Raw genomic sequence first — 18,672 nt, forward strand, 5'->3', positions numbered from 1 at the left:
AATTAAAAATTTAGTTATTGCAAAAGAGACATTACGTAAGGATTGTATATTTATCTTTAAAAAAAAGGAATCAGTATTGTCTTCACTGTAACCCTTTTCCCTTTGGCAAAATCATCAAGATTCCTTGAAAAGCCACCCAAGCCACTCATCGCCCAAAGACCGCCTTCTTTCTTCTAGGCCTGCTCAATATTGAGGGTGCACTACTTCTTCCTGGCCTCTATTTCAATAGTGGCAGAAAAAGAAAATCAAATCATGGCTTCAGCCTCTACTTCAACCCATGTAGGGATTTATGATGTTTTCTTAAATTTTAGGGGAGCAGACACCCGCTACCACTTCACTGATCACCTCTACTCCGAACTGAGAAAGAATGACGTACGCACCTTTAGAGATGACGAAGAGCTTGAGAGAGGAGATGTGATTGCTCCAGGACTCCTCAAAGCTATTGAGCAATCACGGATTTCTATTGTGGTTTTCTCAGAAAACTATGCCCAATCTAGATGGTGTTTGGACGAACTGGTCAAGATCATCGAGTGTAGGACAGAAAGGGAACAAATAGTTCTGCCAGTTTTCTACCATGTGGATCCTTCCCATGTGCGGAAGCAAATGGGGAGTTATGGAGAGGCATTTGCAGATCATGAAAAGGATGCTGATCTGAAGAAAAGGGAGAAGATACAGAAGTGGAGGACTGCCTTGACAGAAACAAGCAATCTATCTGGCTGGCGTCTGCTTGATAATCAGTAACTATAATTTCCCCTCATCGCTTTCCTTTTAATTAGTTTATTTTTTACTTGTATCAATAAGGAGAATGTCTAAAGTTATAATTTTTGAGGTACATAGAAGGGGAAAAGCGGTTTTGATTCACTAATTTAAAAATATATAAGAAAAAAACATCAATTTTTATAAATCAATTTTACATTTGGTTATGTAAAAATATTTTAAAATACATATATTTTTTCATAAGTAAGATATTTATTTTTAAAATTATCTTTTTATTCGATAATATTAATAAAATTATCAAAAAAATTAATTTTTTATTTTAGTTTGATTAAAATATTTTACAAATAAATATATTATAATTTTTTATTATATAACATTAGATACAGATCATTTTGAAAAAATTCTCTCAAGTGATAAATAAAATATCTCTAATTCTTTATTAATAATTATTTTAAATACCGTATTATATAAATGCACCCATTTTCTCATTTTCTTGAAATAAAATTGAAGAAAAATTTTATTAGTTCACATGAAATTTTAAAAATTAAAAATATAATTAAAACTAAAATATTTAAAAATTAAATACAATTAAAACCCAAAAACTTAAAAATTTTAAAAATAAAATATTAATTTTCCTTGTATTTCTAACTCTTTTTCGATATCTATATTTTTTTATTAATATCATTTAACAGAGTAAAAGTTAATATTTTATTTTTATATTTTTAGTTTTAAAATTTTTAAATTTTAATTCTATTTTTCAATTTCTTATTCTAATCGGTTTAAAAAAATTGTCCATTGGTGTTATTATCATGACAAGTAAAAGATCATTTAAAAAAATAAATATGTGACTTATGAAATAGTGCATATATTTTAAAATAATTTTAAATAGATGGAAATAAAACTGATTTAAATTAGTACATCAAAACCCATTTTTCCATAGAAGGTCCATGGACTATTACTGCCACCTACATATCCTTCTAAAATAGGTTTTTTTTTTCTCTCTAATTGTTCTCATAATGAATAAAATGATTAATAACCAGTCTCAATTATCCTGTGTTTCCTAGAAATAAAAGCGCCAAAGCCTGATCTTTTTCCTTTAACTAAAAGCATTCTTCTCAAATCGATTGTTTTCCACCTGATTCTGGGTTTTTCATCAACTAGTGGGAAGCATGATATTAACTTCCCTTATAATTGTACTCTATGCCATTTGAGAAAATGTGGAAGAGCCAATGCCTGAGACTTACATACCAATTGGTAAGTTGAAAGAACACAGAGACAAACAGAATTTTTTTTTTTTTTGATAAGTTACACAGAGACAAACAGAATTCAAAAGGGAAATCATAAGAGACAAACAGAATTCAAAAGGGAAATCATAAAGCAACTTGTTTGTGAAATAAATGGTAAAAGAAAGATGTGATCATGGAAGACATTCATAATTTATGCTCTAAGCAATGAATACATTATTCAATTGGGAAGCATAGATGGAGGTACTTGACATTAGGAAAACCTGTAGTAGTCTACCAAAGCCCATTAATTAACACTATAATAGATTTAGTTACAAGGAAATGGTAGATATCCTACATAGGCTAACTTCAGTTTGAACCTTCCAAACAATTGAGAAGCATAATTAAGATAATATAAATCATGCAAAGACTCTTTAATTCTCTTGCATTTATGTGTCAAGTGAACTTAAATATAAGTAATAAATGGGGATTAATCCCTTTTAGTAATATTTTATATTCTGTTTAACGGGGATTATTCCCTTTTAGTAACTTATATTTTGTTTGCTTCTAATTTGGTTGTGATGACACCAAGCATCATAGAATTTACTTCACATTTTTTATCTCTTGTTGCTGATTCTAATTCAAGGCATGTTTTATTGTACTTTATCATTGGCAGGTATGAGTCCGATGTTATTGACGACATTACTAATAACATCATTACAAGATTGAATCCTAAGAGTTTACATGTCGGCGAAAACATAGTTGGAATGAGCATTCGTTTGAAAAAACTTAGATCTTTGATAAACATTGATTTGAATAATGTTCTCGTGGTTGGGATTTGTGGAATTGGTGGAATCGGTAAGACTACCATCGCCAAAGCTCTTTATAATGTGATCTCATATAAATTTGAGGGTGTTTCATTTCTTGCAAATGTTAGGGAGAACTCCAAAGATGATGTTGGTCTACTTCGGTTACAACAACAACTCCTTGATGACATCCGAAAGAGAAAAAATCAGCAAATAAGTAATGTTCACGAAGGAATGGATGCGATAAAGAAAGTGCTCTCCTTAAAAAGAGTTCTTGTTGTTCTCGATGACGTAGATAATTGCAAACAAGTAGAAAATTTGGTGGGGAAGCGTGATTGCTTTGTCCGTGGAAGTAGAATCCTCATAACAACTAGAGATAGGCATCCACTGGATGCGTATGGAGCGGATAAACCATATCATGAGATTGAAGAACTAAATTCTGAAGAAGCTCTTCAACTCTTCAGCCTGTATGCCTTTAAACCAAATTGTCACCAAGAAGATTATGAAGATCTCTCGAACCATATAGTAAAGTATGCTAAAGGCCTCCCATTAGTTCTTCGAGTTTTGGGTTCTCACTTATGTGAGAGGACACCAAATCAATGGAAAAGTGAATTACATAAGTTGGAAAGAGAACCAGTCCAAGATATTCAGAATGTGCTGAAAATAAGTTATAATGGATTAGATCGTACACAAGGAGAGATATTCCTAGATATTGCATGCTTCTTTAAAGGGCAAGACAAAGATTTTGTTTCAAGAATATTAGATGGTTGTGATTTATATGCAGAGAGCGGATTCAGCGTTCTATGTGATAGGTCTCTTATAACCATTTTAGACAATAAGATACATATGCATGATTTGATTCAACAGATGGGTTGGCATATTGTTCGTGAACAATATCCTAAAGAGCCTGGCAAATGGAGTAGATTGTGGGAGCCTAAGGATGTCTTTCATGTATTAACAAGAAATACGGTATGTAAGAGCTAAATACATGAACTCACTTGGATTTTATTGGAATATCTGTAATCTTCAGTGAATTTTTTTTTTTTTTGTTGAGAAGTTACATATTGTATTATATTTGTAAGCTTTTATAAGTTTTTGGTTTTGCTTATTATTGGCTTTTATTTTTTAGGGGACAAAAGCAATCGAAGGGATATTTCTAGATATGTCAACGTCAAAACAGTTGCAATTTACTACTAAAGCTTTCAAAAGGATGAAGATGCTTAGATTACTCAAAGTCCATCGAGATGCTAAGTATGATTCTATTGTAAACTCCTTGACGCCTGTGGAACCTTCTAAAGTGCTCCTTTCTCAAGAACACTTTTGTAGGGACTTTGAGTTTCCTTCTCAAGAGTTGAGATATCTCCATTGGGATGGATACCCTATGGAATCTTTACCATCAAATTTTTATGCAGAGAATTTGGTAGAACTCAACTTGCGGTGTAGCAACATAAAGCAACTTTGGGAAACAGAGGTATTATTATTATTTAGTTATTTTTTTTACTTTTCATGGATTTTAAAGCTCATTTCATTTAAATTAATTTTTATTAAGAAAGTTTCTCTTTGTTGCAGCTTCTTGAAAAGTTAAAGGTCATCGATCTTAGTCATTGTCAGCATCTCAACAAAATTCCAAACCCCTCAAGTGTACCAAATTTGGAGATACTAACTCTTAAAGGTTGTAGGTTTACTTTTGATTCACCCCATGAAATATTAGGGTTATTAACTAACTTCTTTTTCTTGATTTTGATAGGGTGCATAAACCTTGAGACTCTTCCGGAAAACATGGGTAATATGGAAAATCTAAGACAGCTTTACTTAAATTATACAGCTATACTAAACTTACCATCATCAATCGAACACCTGAAAGGACTTGAGTACTTGAGTTTAGAATGGTGTGATAACCTCATAACTGTCCCTCAAAGTATTTTTAATTTGACGGCTCTTAAATTTCTCAGTTTTAGCTGCTGTTCGAAGCTTGAAAAGTTGCCTGAGGATTTGAAGAGCTTGAAACGTTTAGAGACGCTTTCTTTACACGGTCTCAATTGTCAACTGCCTTCTGTGTCAGGTTTATGCTCCTTAAGAGAATTATATCTAAGTGAGTCAAATCTAACACAAGGAGTAATCCAGAGCAATAATTTGTTGAACTCATTGAAAGAATTAAAGTTGGGCAGAAGCAATGTAATTGACAAAGGGATCCTCATTCATATTTGTCACCTATCATCGTTGGAAGAACTGTACCTAAATCATTGCAATCTAATGGACGGAGAAATTCCTAGTGAAGTTTGTCAACTATCATCATTGAAAGTATTAGATCTGAGCTGGAATGATTTTAGTAGCATACCTGCTAGCATCAGTCAACTTTCTAAGCTGAAAGCCCTTGGGTTGAGTCACTGCAGGAACCTTCAACAAATTTCAGAGCTTCCATCAACTCTACAATTTTTAGATGCACACAATTCACATTTTACTTTATCAGGTCCATCGTCATTTTTACCATCATCATTTTCAGAGTTTCAGGTATGATTTTCATGGCACAGGTCCTTTTTATGCAGGCATTAATGGATTTTCATGCTACTTATTTTTTTCTTTTGTTTTTTCCTTTCTTTTTTTTTTCTTTTTCGGCAGGATTTGGTATGTGGTAGTTCATTTCAATTATATTTAGATGATTCTTACTCCTATTTTGAAGAGGGAGTCAGTATTTTTTTTCCTGGAATTAGTGGAATTCCAGAGTGGATAATGGGTGAGAATATGGGAAATCATGTAACTATAGATCTTCCTCAGGATTGGTATGAGGACAAGGACTTCTTGGGATTTGCTTTATGCTCGGCTTATGTTCCTCCTGATGACCAATCTGGGAATGGATCTGCCTATAAATTTGATAGCAAATCTAAGGATGAAGATCAATCTCCTTGTAGTTTACATTGTAATTTGACTTTCCATGGTGATCAATCTGCATTCTCGATTTATCCGTCCTTATCATCCTTGTGTGAATGCTGTGAAAATGATGGTGCATCAGGTCAAGTGTGGGTGTTGTATTATCCAAAGTTTGCCATTGAGGAAAAGTATCACTCCAATAAGTGGGGGCGCTTGAAGGCTTCATTTCATGGTTACTTCAATGGTATGCCGATGAAAGTGGAGAAGTGTGGGATGCAGCTCATATATGCCAAAAATGATGAGTATAACCGTCCTACACTGATACAACACAATGATTCTAGTAGGCCTCTTATACGTTATATGTATTCCAGAAGAGGTAGGAAAAGTGTACTGCCACCTGGCAGTTAGTTGTAACAGTCTTAATACAGGCTGTGTAACAGTCTTGGTACGGGCTGGTATAGCTTAAATAGGAAAAAGATGGAATTAGTTTGGAGCTGGCTGTTCTGTGAGTCTGGTGGGAGAGTGATAGCCTCTCGAATGGCTATCTTTGTATCAGTTTGGCCCTTTTCTTGAAATTTTTGAAATTCAATAATATCACCAATAATTTTTTCTCCATTAGATACCCCTATCGGATTCTCAAGAGAATTTGGGTGACCAAAGATCAACAGTAGAGGATGTGAATGTTAATGATCGGAGAAGTTGTGATGATAATGCAATACACGAATGGTAATGATCCTGGCATGAAAGATGATGAACAGAACCATATGCCTAGGTGGTTGAATCTTCTTTTTAACATTATTGAATGCATATGCTGTGGAAGACAATAATGTCAATTACTGATGTCAAGCTTTCAACTCTATCTTTGTTGGTAAGCCTCCTTTTTCTCAAGTTTATATGGAAAAGTGATTCATGATGGATTAAATTTTTTTTATCATTTTTATCATTCTTTTCTTTTTAGTTTGTTTTTTTCCAAGATAAAAGATATCTAAAAAGACTTCTCTATACATCTTTTTTATCTGAAAGTATTTTATCATTCATTGTGTATCACTTTCATGACCCATATTCACTAAAAATTATGACCCTTCAAATTGCAAAACTTATATGGTATTACAGGTTTTTCAATATCACTTTTGTAAAAAAATGAGCAAATCTACCTTTTTGTTTCTTGAGTATACTTAATGGACATGTTACTGCCCAAAAAGTAGGACAAATCTTAGGGTGCTGATGAGCCACTCTTGGGATTGTTTTTCACCCTTTGATCTATCGGCTTTCCGATTTGTATTTTTAATTATAAGTCATAAAGCCATTTGAATTTAGTTTCTAGAAAAGTAGTGTAAATAAAAACACACAAAAAAAAAAAAAAAAAAATGAAAGGTAACATGAAGTTTGAAAACCATAAATCAGAAACTGCTCTGTTTTGGCTGCAAGATCTACAATACTGATTTAACCTTGTGAATCAAATTCACTTATAGGAGTGGCCTAACATTTTTCTTCTTGTTTTAAAATGTCTATCTCTTGTCCAAAGACAATTGAACCTCATTGGATGAAGAGACTAATTTTATATCATTCTAACCATAACTCAAAATTTAGCCATAACACTACTGCTGTTGAAAGTATGGGAAGTGATCCAAGCTAACAAGGCTTTGAATTATAAAAAGCTATGTTTATTTCATCTCTTTCCGCTCCTCACACTGAATTTGGAATCATGGTTCAAACCTCTATATATATTAGATAGTGCCACGTTTTGTAATGTGAGGGTGCAATAGCTTGGTACCAATCTAATGGTTTAGGTCAGAAAGGAGTTTGTGGTCCATGTTTCCTAGTCTTGATGTTGTTTTCATTGCGATTCTACATTGTGTGCTTGGTGAACATTTGCTATTTTGTCAAATTCTGTGGCGACTCATTTATGTGTGACTAGATGGTTAAGTTAGAGGTAAAATTAATTAGTAAAATTATGAACATATTCTGTAACTTAGACTACTGAAGAATATGATGTCTTAAAAACCTTTTTAAATGCTTTTAGTTATGTCTCATTATTTATGGTTCTTCTAAAATCTTTCATCTTCAGAACAGCTTACAGGCGACTTAATGGTGACAATAAAAGGTGTTGGAGATATAGGAGCTATAATGTTTCATGAAGAAGAGAATATATATTATTATTATGATATATCTTAAAGAGGGTAATTTTGTAGAAGAAGTCATAGATTATCTGAAGAAGTTGCATAAAATGAAGCCATCTACATTTATAGGAGTGTGAGATTCAAATGAGGCTGATACATGACTTAATTGAGTTAAAGAATATATAGATTGGCTGTTCATAATGGCTGCTTATCATTTTGGTGGTAACTTGACTTGCCTAGCTAGCACTTTCAATGGTTTGTTGCCTTTGTTGATGTTCATACAGGACTTACGTAACAGGTTCACATATTTATATGTAATGTATGGGCATTAGGTCGCATCTCTTGTTTGTGCCATTACCTAACCTTTGTTCTCTTAACAGCCCTAAATTTAGTATTGGAGCTTCATATTTCAGTCATTAAATTTAGTTGGTCCAATTTTTTAGTGCAGGAGCTTGATATTTCTGAGTATGTGGGAGCCTACCTTCCTTACTACAGAATGAGTGGGAGGTGATCGTGTCTAGGCTTGATATCCTTCAATACACATTTTTATTTGCAATATGTGAGGCCTGATTGATGATGTGGAGCAGGTAATGTTATTGATACAAATGAGTCAACTGGTGAACTTACTCTCACTGGATTTTCAACTTGATAAACATGTTTTGTTATAGGGTTCATCCATCTCTATATTGGATTCGGTCTCAGATCCCCGAAATTATCAAAAATGGGGACAAAGGTGTTGGTGATTAGATTGGTGATACTGATGAAATAGATGCAGAAGCATTTGACAAAGCATATGTCACTGGAGCTTGCATTTCCCTTGGTAAATATCTTGTGTTTCTTATGTCTTCCTGCTTGAAGTATAAGTCACCAACTGTCCTTATTATGCCTTCCATTAAGTGCTGATTTAATTTTACTATATGTTTAATTGATTCCCAGGATTTGGACTTTCCTGTAGCAAATTAGTGGGGTGATGTAGTGAGATACCATATTAAGATGAATTGCCAGTGCTTCATGCTTTTACCATCATATTTTAAGACAAACCATACTGATGGGCCTGCTTAAAATTTTCTGTATTCTCTTGAAAAATGCCAGACACAGAAACTTTCATGGGCTTTGCTTAAATGTCAACTCTGTAATTGTCACTCATTTATGTGCATCTCAAGAAATATTTCAAATCTTTAATATTGATTGGCTTGTACAGAGAGCATTCAGAAGAATTTATTGCAGACGCCATATTGTAGATTTTTTACCAGAAAGTAAATCTGATAACATCATATTGTTGTTTTGAGATAAATTCCACGATCATCGGAGCTTCTTTGAGATAAATATTAGCAAGTCTGCACAACTGCATGAAATTCTGATGGATGCTGGATTTCTTGATTCCCTGATTTTTGTATTTCCTCCCTTAAAACTAACATGAAAAATCATCTCAGGCAATGGTCTATAACATACATCAGCCTAGTATAGTACGAATTCAGATTCTTTATCTCAGTCCCAAGCTATTTCCCCAGAAGATTAACATAGATAATATCCTATCTGCTCATTTGCTACTTAGATTGTTGACCAGAAAGTAAATCAGATGACATTATAATGTTGTTTTGAGATAAATTCTGCATTCATCCAAGCTTCTTTAAGATAAATATTAGCAAGTCTGCACAACTGCATGAAATTCTGATGAATGCTGGATTTCTTGATTCCCTGATTTTCATATTTTCCCCCTTAATACTAACATGAAAAATTTATCTAGGGCGATGGTCTGTCTTTGCATGAATTGATGTACACTCCTTGAAGTTTTAGATTTAAGTGGTATGCAGGAAGAGGTAGCTAAATGCTGATGTACAACTTCCAACAGAAAGCAATTTGAGCTTTTGTAACTATTATAACATACATCAGCCTAGAATAGAATGCATTCAGATTCTTTATCTCAGTCCCAAGCTACTTCCCTAGAAGATTAACAGAGATAATATCCTATCTGTTCATTTGCTACTTATATTGACCTTGAAAAGACCCTATCTTCTTAGTTGCTCTGTTGAATGAGAAAAATTGCAACTTCACCATTTACTACTTCATTTGTTACTTGCAGTTGAAAAGTGTACGTGTAAGTGGCCTCCGGTATTGGCCTTAAGTAATAGAGATTGTTCATGAAGGTAGAGTCGGTGCTACTTCTCATGTTTTCTTATATGTTACATTTATTCGTTAAAGTTCCTACGAAACCCAAGTGTTAATTCTTCTACAGATAAACCATGGTGGAGTTCTGGAGATGAGAATAACCCTTTTAATTTTGGTATGCTGTATATCAAGTGGAAGGTTGGAGCTTGTTCGCATGTGGATGGCCCCATAGGATATCAATCATTACTGTCATGAACAATGCACAACGTTGTGGTGACAATTTATTTTACTATGGTTGGTCAGTTGTTCAGCACCTTTCTGTCTGATCCAAGCTTAATTGCTTTTGCTCAACTTTGTTGGGACCCTTCTTGGAATGGGTTTTGAATCTCTTGAAACTTGTATGGTTTCTGTTAACAGCTTTTGAAGCTCCCCAGTCATTTCATTGTTTGTTTCAGAGAAAAATTATTTCAAATATAATATGGAGTGTTAAGAGGACAAACCAAGCATCTTGTAATGAGAATGGCTAAGACCCCACTAGGCCATTACCTTGGCAAACCTGAATTGGTTTATGGCATCGTTCTTCAACTAAGTGTGATCAATAAGCATATTTCTCTTGGTCAGATCAATTATAATGTCAACCATTAATGCATTATTCTTATCATTCCTTTCTCAGTAAACCATATGATTGTAAATTGTATTCACCCTAAATCACTTATGATGCTTATAATAGGAAAATAAATAGGGGATTCTTTTCTTTTGTCATAGTCATTGCCTGTTGTTCTCCTCTCCAAGAGGATTTTTTATTTTTATTTTATTTTATTTTATTTTTATCTATCTGCAGTAATTAGTCATCAAATACACTTGCAGATCTGATGTTGGTTTCCAGGCATTTTGCTTGCAAGTATCAGTTGAATGTGTGAGCAAGGACAGACCAGCTCTTCTACAGGTAACGTTGTAACTTAGGAGAAGCTAGCTTCCTAGCTGCTGTCTAATTAATAGAAATTCGCAGTGCAATGTACCCTATTTATGAAATTAGTACACTCCATAATGATTAGATTAGCAATAGTAGTATCTTCACCATTTATTAGTGTGTATAAAGGTCGATTTAAAGCTTACTAATGATGAAGTTTAGAAAGTAACTGGTTTATCCTTGTTAAATGGTTTCTTATGGTTCTTGATGTTTATTCTTTGTTATATTTCCTCATTTCTGGAATTTTTTTTCTTAAATTGCCCTTTTTTTTTTTCTAGATATTCTCTATTTCATAAATTTTTTTCTTTTGAATGAAAATTGAGCTAGAATTTTCAAAGTTTTGTATTTTTTTCCCCCTTAATATGATAAGGATCCTTTTTTTTTTTTTTTTTTAAATTTAGAATAGAGATTGCTTTAATTTTTAATTTTTAATTTTTTTTATAGGTAAATTTTTTGTCCCCATTGGGACTTGAACCTAGAACCTCCCAAAACCCTTCCCATCCCTTTATCACTTGAGCCATACCTCAAGGGCAAGATTGCTTTGAATTTCTAGTTTTTTAATCCTTTATTTGTTTGTTGAGAAATTGGAGGAAAGGAAAGTAAAAGTGAAAATATTAATTCTTAGGAATGATGTTGTTTTTTGAGTTAAACAATTCAGTTGCATTTGAATGTATTAATTTACTTCACTTCTTATCTAAACGCATGCTATACTACTTTTCTAGTTAATGCTTGAATTTCTTGTGTGATTGTCGCATCTATGAACATAGTACCATTTTTGTAGAAATCATTGTTTTGTTATAGACTCGACTTGAAGGTTATTTTGAGTCGAGTTTTTGCTTTTCTTCTTTTAATTAGTTTCTTCACAACCTAATGGAAAATCAAAGTATGTGCAAACTAAATCTTCACACATTGGAAAATGAGTTATGAGATAGAACTTTATGTTATGTGGTATCAATCTTAGTTTTAACAGTTCATGTCTTTTGATCTCTTGTTCAAATTACAATGACATTTTAGTAGGAAACTTATTAGCCTTTGTTTTGTAGCCAATGAAAGAAATGGGATATAAGGTTAAACCTATGAGTTCTATTGTCTTTACTTGATTTATTTAGAGCGATATCCAAATGCGAAGAGCATGATTTTTTTTCTTTCTCCTTTCATTTTTTGAGGCAGGGCGAGGGAATGTGACAATTTAAGGCTATTAGTAAGGATGGAGCGGGACGGATTTTATCAGGTACATGCCTCACCCTTATCCTAATGAGACGGATTGAGGATAAATATAAATATGTTTTAGGAGTTTGAGAAATTGTTTAAAACCCTAAACAAGTTTAGGTATAACTTTATCTTATCCTACCCCATTTCGATTATATATAATATTAAATAAAAATTATTTTAGTTGACTTGTTTTTTATTTTCCAATATTTTTATCATATATAAAATATTACTTTTATATAAAAATAAATTATAAATATTTATAATACTTACTTATTTATAAATTATATTTATTTTTAATAGAATTTAAAATTATAAAAGTAAGCAAATTTTAAAAAAAAATTGAAACTTATAAAAATTAAAGAATTTAAAAAAAAAATTAAACAAATGGGTTGGAGTGGGTATTTATGGGAATTTTTTACACATATCCCACCCTACTCCTCCCCACTTATTTATTTATTTATTTATTGGTGGAAATGAGAATAGATCTAAATAAATAGAATGGGGTGATTGATTGCCATCACTAGTTAGTGAGTTAGGCATATACACATTGTCACCAACCATAGCCATCCATGTCTCTAAATTTCCACATTGCATTGTATGGAAAGTTCAAGGATGATGAATTTCCAATTTTTAATTATTAGTGTGCAAAATGAGTCAAAATATTGCAGCGAGACAAGAAAATGGCAATGATCTTGTATCAACTTATCTCCCCTATCTCCAAGGCACCGATCTTGTGCCTTCCAATTCAATATACCAAAACCAATGGAGAATGTAGTGGCTAAAATCAAGCATGAATAAAATGACTTATAGCCATTATATATAGTACAACATTAGGATATATATTTAGAGGCTAGTTTTCTACGAATAATGAGAATACTGTTATATTCAAAGAAAAGCCATCCTTCTCATAAACGAATAGAACTTTTAATATGGCTTACCCATGGGTTTTGCTAACATGGAACCCGTTTTTACTAGTTCCATATGGAAATTATACTACACTATTGGATACATCAGTCCTTTTTTCGGTTATTTTATTTATTTATTTTTTTCGTTTGATTAGCCCACGCCTTTGGAAAAATCTCACCTAACAAATCTTCTACACTCAATGCAATGCATCTAGCTACTATCTTTGATGATTCGAAATTGTGCTCTTTCATTACAGTATTCTTTGTAAGTTATTTTTTCATATCTCTAGTTTTTCATCAAACTCTATCGCTTGGACCCTTGCTTTAGTTACATTTTCCTACCTCTTGATAAGTGCATCATCTAAGGCAAATCTAGAGAGAAAAGAAGAGAGGAAAGAGGAAACTTAATATGGCTTTCATCTTTATCGATCTGTTTTCTAGATTTTATAGTCATGTGGTGGAGTGAATGAAGAAATAATAATTAATTGAATACAAAAAATTCACCCAAAAAGTAAGCACAAAAAATCCTAGATACGAGGTGTGGGAGTTTCATTTTCCCATTATAGACATCAACAATTTAGTGGACTAAATTATTACTAAATTAATTATTGAAATTGTGACTCCCCAACTCAACAAATTTGGGTTTGACAAGTGATGGATTATATACATTGAACACATGATGTGTTTGACAAGTGGAAAGATGAGTCGATCGTTGACTACATCAACCCCTGACATTATTTAAGTCTTGATTGTAAGGATAGATTATCTAAGGTATAGTAAGTGAAAATATGCATATAAAATATGTAATGGGGTCTTCTATACATTCTCCCATAGATATGATCCTGCACCCTCGAAGAGTTGGCTACTCAAACGAATGATGTATAGCTCAATATAGCCAGTCATAGTGCCAAAAAAGACCTTATCATTGACCAATGAACGGAGAGAATTATAGGAAAAAAGAGATATGTTCTCAAAGAAACCCATCACGGAGTTAATCACAACAAATACAGCTCCCATCAAAATCTCAACACAAGATAAGAAGAAAGAGGTAAGGGAAGTGAAGCCAACCGAGGAAGAAGGTAGGCATTGGTTCACCTTTAAAGAAATGGAAGAGAAAAAAAAAATCATTTTTCCTAACTTTAATGTGCCTAGCATGTTGGCTAAATTGCTTTACAAAAATGTCATCAAATTACCTGAATGTAAATTCCTAGAAGAATGGGCTATGTTAACAATCCTAAGTATTACCAATTCCATTGAATCATTAGTCGCCCGGTCAAGAAGCGCTTCATCTTAAAGCAACTCATAATGATTGTGAAACAAGGAAGTATTCACTTGGAAGTGATAGAGTCAAACCATGCAACTATTGCATTTAGGTTGCTCAATCTTGTTTCTTTGCATGTTCATCTATGACACTGGGGACAAGTATCAATACTATTTGATATGAATCACCTAAGCAAGGAAAATATAAGCGTTATACGAAGGCATCCCCCTCACCTTAGCTTTGATAATGAGTTGAAGTCAAATAATGCGGGTTGGGTGTTGGTGAGTTCAAAAAAACCTCATAAAAGCAGGTTTCTTAGCTTAGCTTTCCTAAAAGGGAGTGATCTAAGTGAAATACCCTTCAAATTCTAAATAAAAAGAAAAGAAAAGGCTTGAAAGAAAATAAGAGGTAGTACAAGTTGTTAACCTCTTGGTACAAAAACTCATCACCCCTGTCACCTTTGGAAAATACTTCCCTCCAAAGTTCTTTAATGAGGAGATAATGGCAACGATCCACCTGATGTCTTGTTACGGGATTCAGGAAGAAAATGGGCTAACTAAAGATGAAGAAAAGACTTTCATTATAGAGTCCAGCAAAACCATGGAAGTGGTGGCAAGCCTGTATTGCTTGTTGTCATATTTAATTGAGGAGATACATATTGCATTGATTTAGGCAGTTGAGAATTTGACACTCTATGTATATACCACCAAAATAAAGGGGCAAAAAGACATCAAAACAAAAGCCACACTGTGCACATGTTGTGCAAATATCACTAGCTTTGCATTTTTCTTTGGTACTGATTTTTAGTTTAAAATCATTAGATCAATAGGCCTCAAACTAATGGTATTTTATCTCATCATTGCTCAAAGCTAAAATAGATTTTTATTATAAAAGAAATTGTTGAAATCTGTGCAACGATTTGTGGTGAAAATTAGGGAAAACGAGAAAGAAAAACACGCAGATTTAACGTGGTTCGGCAAATTGCCTACGTCCATGGGAATAGAGAAGAGGACTTTCACTATGTATCAAATTAGGGTTACATAAAAAGGCATTTATATTAACCCTCAGGTAATGAAAATTCCAAAAATACCCCTGAATAGTACTGCGGGGGGCGTTGCCCCCCACACCCTCCCCAACCTATCGTTCACCAAGCTTGAATGGCAAATGTCATCACTCCAACATTTACCCCTTTTTCTCCATATGTCTTGTGCTCAAATATAAGCCACACACTACAACATAAACAAATAACTAGTGTAGTAGTTTTTTTGTCTCCTCAAAGAACTATGCGGCTTAGACATATGTTAGCATGAATTCCTTAAGATCTAGTTAATGTTAATCAATTTATTAATGAATATTCAATTATGCATCGTATGAACTAAATTATGAAGGATAAACTAAAAAACAAAATTTAAAGCTAATAAAACAAAGATAAAGGAATATTTAGAAGAATTGTCTAACTCCAAATCCAATTAAGAAATTGAATAGGGTCTATTTTCAAGTAAATTCAATCACACTTCATTGAATTCTGAATCTCCATTTAAAGTTGTTTCTTTAAAAGACAACTAGAATTAATATTTAAGTTGAAGTTATCTCTTTAAAAATTTCCTATTAATGCTTTAAAATTTTCTACAAATTTGAAATACTTTTTCAATTGCCATATTTAAAAATAAAAAAATTGTATTTTTTTTTTTTTAAAAAAAAATCCCATTAGATGTCACCTCCGCAACACCTACGAATATGAGAGGCATCATAGATTTTCAAATGACACATCTCAAAAAGTCTAAGTTTAAAGAGAGCATGTGCTTGAAGTATGCAAGTTTTTCATGTTGATCATCTAAGAAGTTCAGAATTCAAGATCAAAACCGATAGTTATTCAAAATCAGGCTTAACGATTCAAGGAGTTTCAATTCCATATTCAAGTTTGAAGCATCTTCATTTTAATATTGATTTCAAATTAATGCTTTTCTTTTGTGTTGATTGTAGTAATTTATCTAAATATCAAATTTCCACAAAATTCTATAGCATAAGATTTTCATCTATTAGGTCTTTGGTAAACTTAATACAACAATCTCTACCTCATAGCCCTTCTCTTTATGTCAAACCAACACTATATGTAGTCCCCTATGATGATTTCACTGAAGAATCTGACTCATTTCCTTGGCTTTGCCAAGGGCAAAAGGGAATGAAACTAAGCAAATAACATCTCAAGAGGCAACCCTAAGATTCAAATGCATGTATATAAGAAAACAATAATAATATGCTTGGCAGTGATTTTAGAAAGTGCTTCTAATATTTCTAATACTTAAAAATTTATATCTTTCAAGTATTAGAAAGTTTAGAAATACTTCTTAGAATCACTATCAAACACGCTCTAAGAGTGCATTTGGTAGCGATTTTAGAAAGTGTTTATAACCCTTTTAACACTAGAAATTTTTTATTTTATAAGTATTAGAAAGATTAGAAACACTTGCCAAAATCAATGTTAAATGCACTCTAAGAGTGTGTTTGACACTGATTTTAGAAAACGCTTCCATACTTTCTAACATTTAAATTATAGAAATTTTCAAGTGTTAAAAATGTTATAAGGGCTTCCTAAAATCACTACAAAACGGGCTCTAAGTCTAGCAACAAATTTATGTTGTCATTGTCTTGTGTATGCATAACTTATAAAGCAAGACATCAAGAACCAATTGATAGGTTCTTCTAAAATTGTGATTCTATGAAAAATTCTTCGAAAGATGTGATGCTATGAAAGCTTTCTATGATATTAATTCCTAATTTTATTCTCGTGGCGGGACAAGTATTTGATTGTGGGAATGTTTTGAACATTGATTTCTAATACAAATGTTCTTTGTAAAGCTTTTATTTTCATGTTTTTAAAATTGAATTTCAGTTTTCTTGTAGTAATAACAATAATGAAAATATAAAATAAAAATAGAGATATTAAGGTTTTCTTATAATTAAAAAAACTTATTGAATATATATAGAAGTATAAGAATTTTGTAAACATAAGAGAGAATCATGTGAAAGATTGCCCTTCCCTTTTGATGCATACAGGTCTCACGTGTTGTGGGCATAAGCCTGAAGAAAACAAATGTAACCGCTGTGGATAGAGTGGTATGAATCTTGTGTTGTCTGCTGATTCCATTTCTGTAACGTATGTCGGTTTTGGCATGGCTGCTAGCTATGTATGTTTTGGTGGAACGTTACATCTCCCTTCTTTTTAAATCTCTTAATTGCCCTTCATTATTAATTGTTTCATAGTCAAGGAGGACACAATGATGCCTGGTGACCAGAGCAGAGGCAAGAAGAAAAAGAAGGCAGTGGAAGAGACTAGGGCTCTTTCATGGCAGGAGAAGAAGGAGCTCGCTGATAGAGAAGAAGAGGATTTAGAAAAAGAAGTGGAACAACTCATTACATGGGTATATCTTTCTTTTTTATCCCTTCTATAACGAATGCATTATATACAGCTCTCTGTAAGTGACTGACTCTTTCTTTGCAATGAAATGATATCAGACCAATATGATCGATGTGATGGATGATGACCAGCTCAAGGAATACTTGAAGAACCGACCAGACGATTTGAAAACTGTGAAGACAAAGGCAGCGCCAAGCAAAAGAGTAGGTTCATATTTCCATATATACTTGTTGAAGGAGTTGAATGTTCATTTATTACAAGCTTAATTATTTTATTTTTACATTTAAGGAGGATCCTTTGATAAATATTGCAGCTGCAGAGAACTGGGAAACCTAAAAGTTCTACTACCAATACAATCATGGCTTCAGTATGGAAGTTTCATAAAGAAGATGGTGAAGAAGCATCAACCCCAGTGCCTAAAACTTAGGATTTGTGTGAGTAAGATATAACAGTGAGTAGCATTTTATTTGTGTTTGTAAAAAAGCTAGTTATGAATTTGGTGATGTGATGTGTGATATAATATCCTTTAGCAATGAGTTTGGTGGGATATCAAATTTTTAAAAATTGTTAGTGTGTTTTTTGGGAGTGATTATTATTAAAAATAAATGTTGAAGTATCCTCTAAATTTTAAAAAATTATTTTCATGTAATATATTTTTTTTCTCGAAGAATCATCGATCAAGTATTTTTATTTTTATAAGGAAAGTGCATCGAGAATTAAGAGGCACTCTTAATCTTCACAGGATGATGAAAATATGGGTATAAATGGAAAAATGTGGTTGAATTTTATGGAAGTATTGAGGATATTGATATTAATGAAAAATTATATAAAAATAAAAACAAAATTTGTGAAAATTGATTAATAAATATAAAATTTTTATATAAAACTTAGATAAATGATGAATAATCAATAATACACATTAAATGAGGTTTTTTTTTTATGAAAATATATAATATAGGTGTGATATAATAATATTATTGAGTTTGGTGGAAAAATAATTCTTTTTAAAAAATAAAATAAAAGTCTCACATCTTGGTTGTTTTTCAAAATATCTACCAATCTA

General features: G+C 32.5%; 1 protein-coding gene across 14 annotated transcripts; it reads left to right on the top strand.

Moving 5' to 3' along the window:
* The first annotated feature begins 75 nt into the window (after positions 1-75).
* Positions 76-18,227, top strand: LOC100246262 (disease resistance protein RPV1). 14 transcript variants are annotated; one of them, XM_010666886.3, is made up of 16 exons: positions 76-737; positions 2,617-3,715; positions 3,876-4,217; positions 4,316-4,418; positions 4,494-5,257; positions 5,366-6,482; positions 8,178-8,321; positions 8,403-8,554; positions 9,818-9,881; positions 9,971-10,141; positions 10,711-10,789; positions 11,984-12,044; positions 17,249-17,308; positions 17,456-17,613; positions 17,708-17,812; positions 17,923-18,227. In XM_010666886.3, the coding sequence occupies exons 1-6, from the start codon at positions 253-255 to the stop codon at positions 6,020-6,022; spliced, it is 3,450 nt and encodes a 1,149-aa protein (XP_010665188.1). In that variant the 5' UTR covers positions 76-252; the 3' UTR covers positions 6,023-6,482; positions 8,178-8,321; positions 8,403-8,554; positions 9,818-9,881; positions 9,971-10,141; positions 10,711-10,789; positions 11,984-12,044; positions 17,249-17,308; positions 17,456-17,613; positions 17,708-17,812; positions 17,923-18,227. The 14 variants fall into 14 exon arrangements, with proteins under 14 accessions (XP_010665188.1, XP_010665189.1, XP_059590318.1 ...); XM_010666887.3 differs by having other exon boundaries at positions 90-737; positions 11,980-12,044; XM_059734335.1 differs by having other exon boundaries at positions 90-737; positions 9,971-10,137; positions 11,980-12,044.
* The last annotated feature ends 445 nt before the right edge of the window (positions 18,228-18,672 follow it).

Source organism: Vitis vinifera, chromosome 18 (genome assembly GCF_030704535.1).
Source record: "Vitis vinifera cultivar Pinot Noir 40024 chromosome 18, ASM3070453v1".
Lineage (NCBI taxonomy): Eukaryota > Viridiplantae > Streptophyta > Magnoliopsida > Vitales > Vitaceae > Vitis > Vitis vinifera.

Bases quoted from the DNA above. Each gene is read 5' to 3' on its own strand.
- LOC100246262 (XM_010666886.3), top strand. From the start codon at position 253: ATGGCTTCAGCCTCTACTTCAACCCATGTAGGGATTTATGATGTTTTC. The intron at 738-2,616 runs GTAACTATAATT...TATCATTGGCAG, and splicing joins TGGCGTCTGCTTGATAATCA to GTATGAGTCCGATGTTATTG. The intron at 4,419-4,493 runs GTTGTAGGTTTA...TGATTTTGATAG, and splicing joins GGAGATACTAACTCTTAAAG to GGTGCATAAACCTTGAGACT.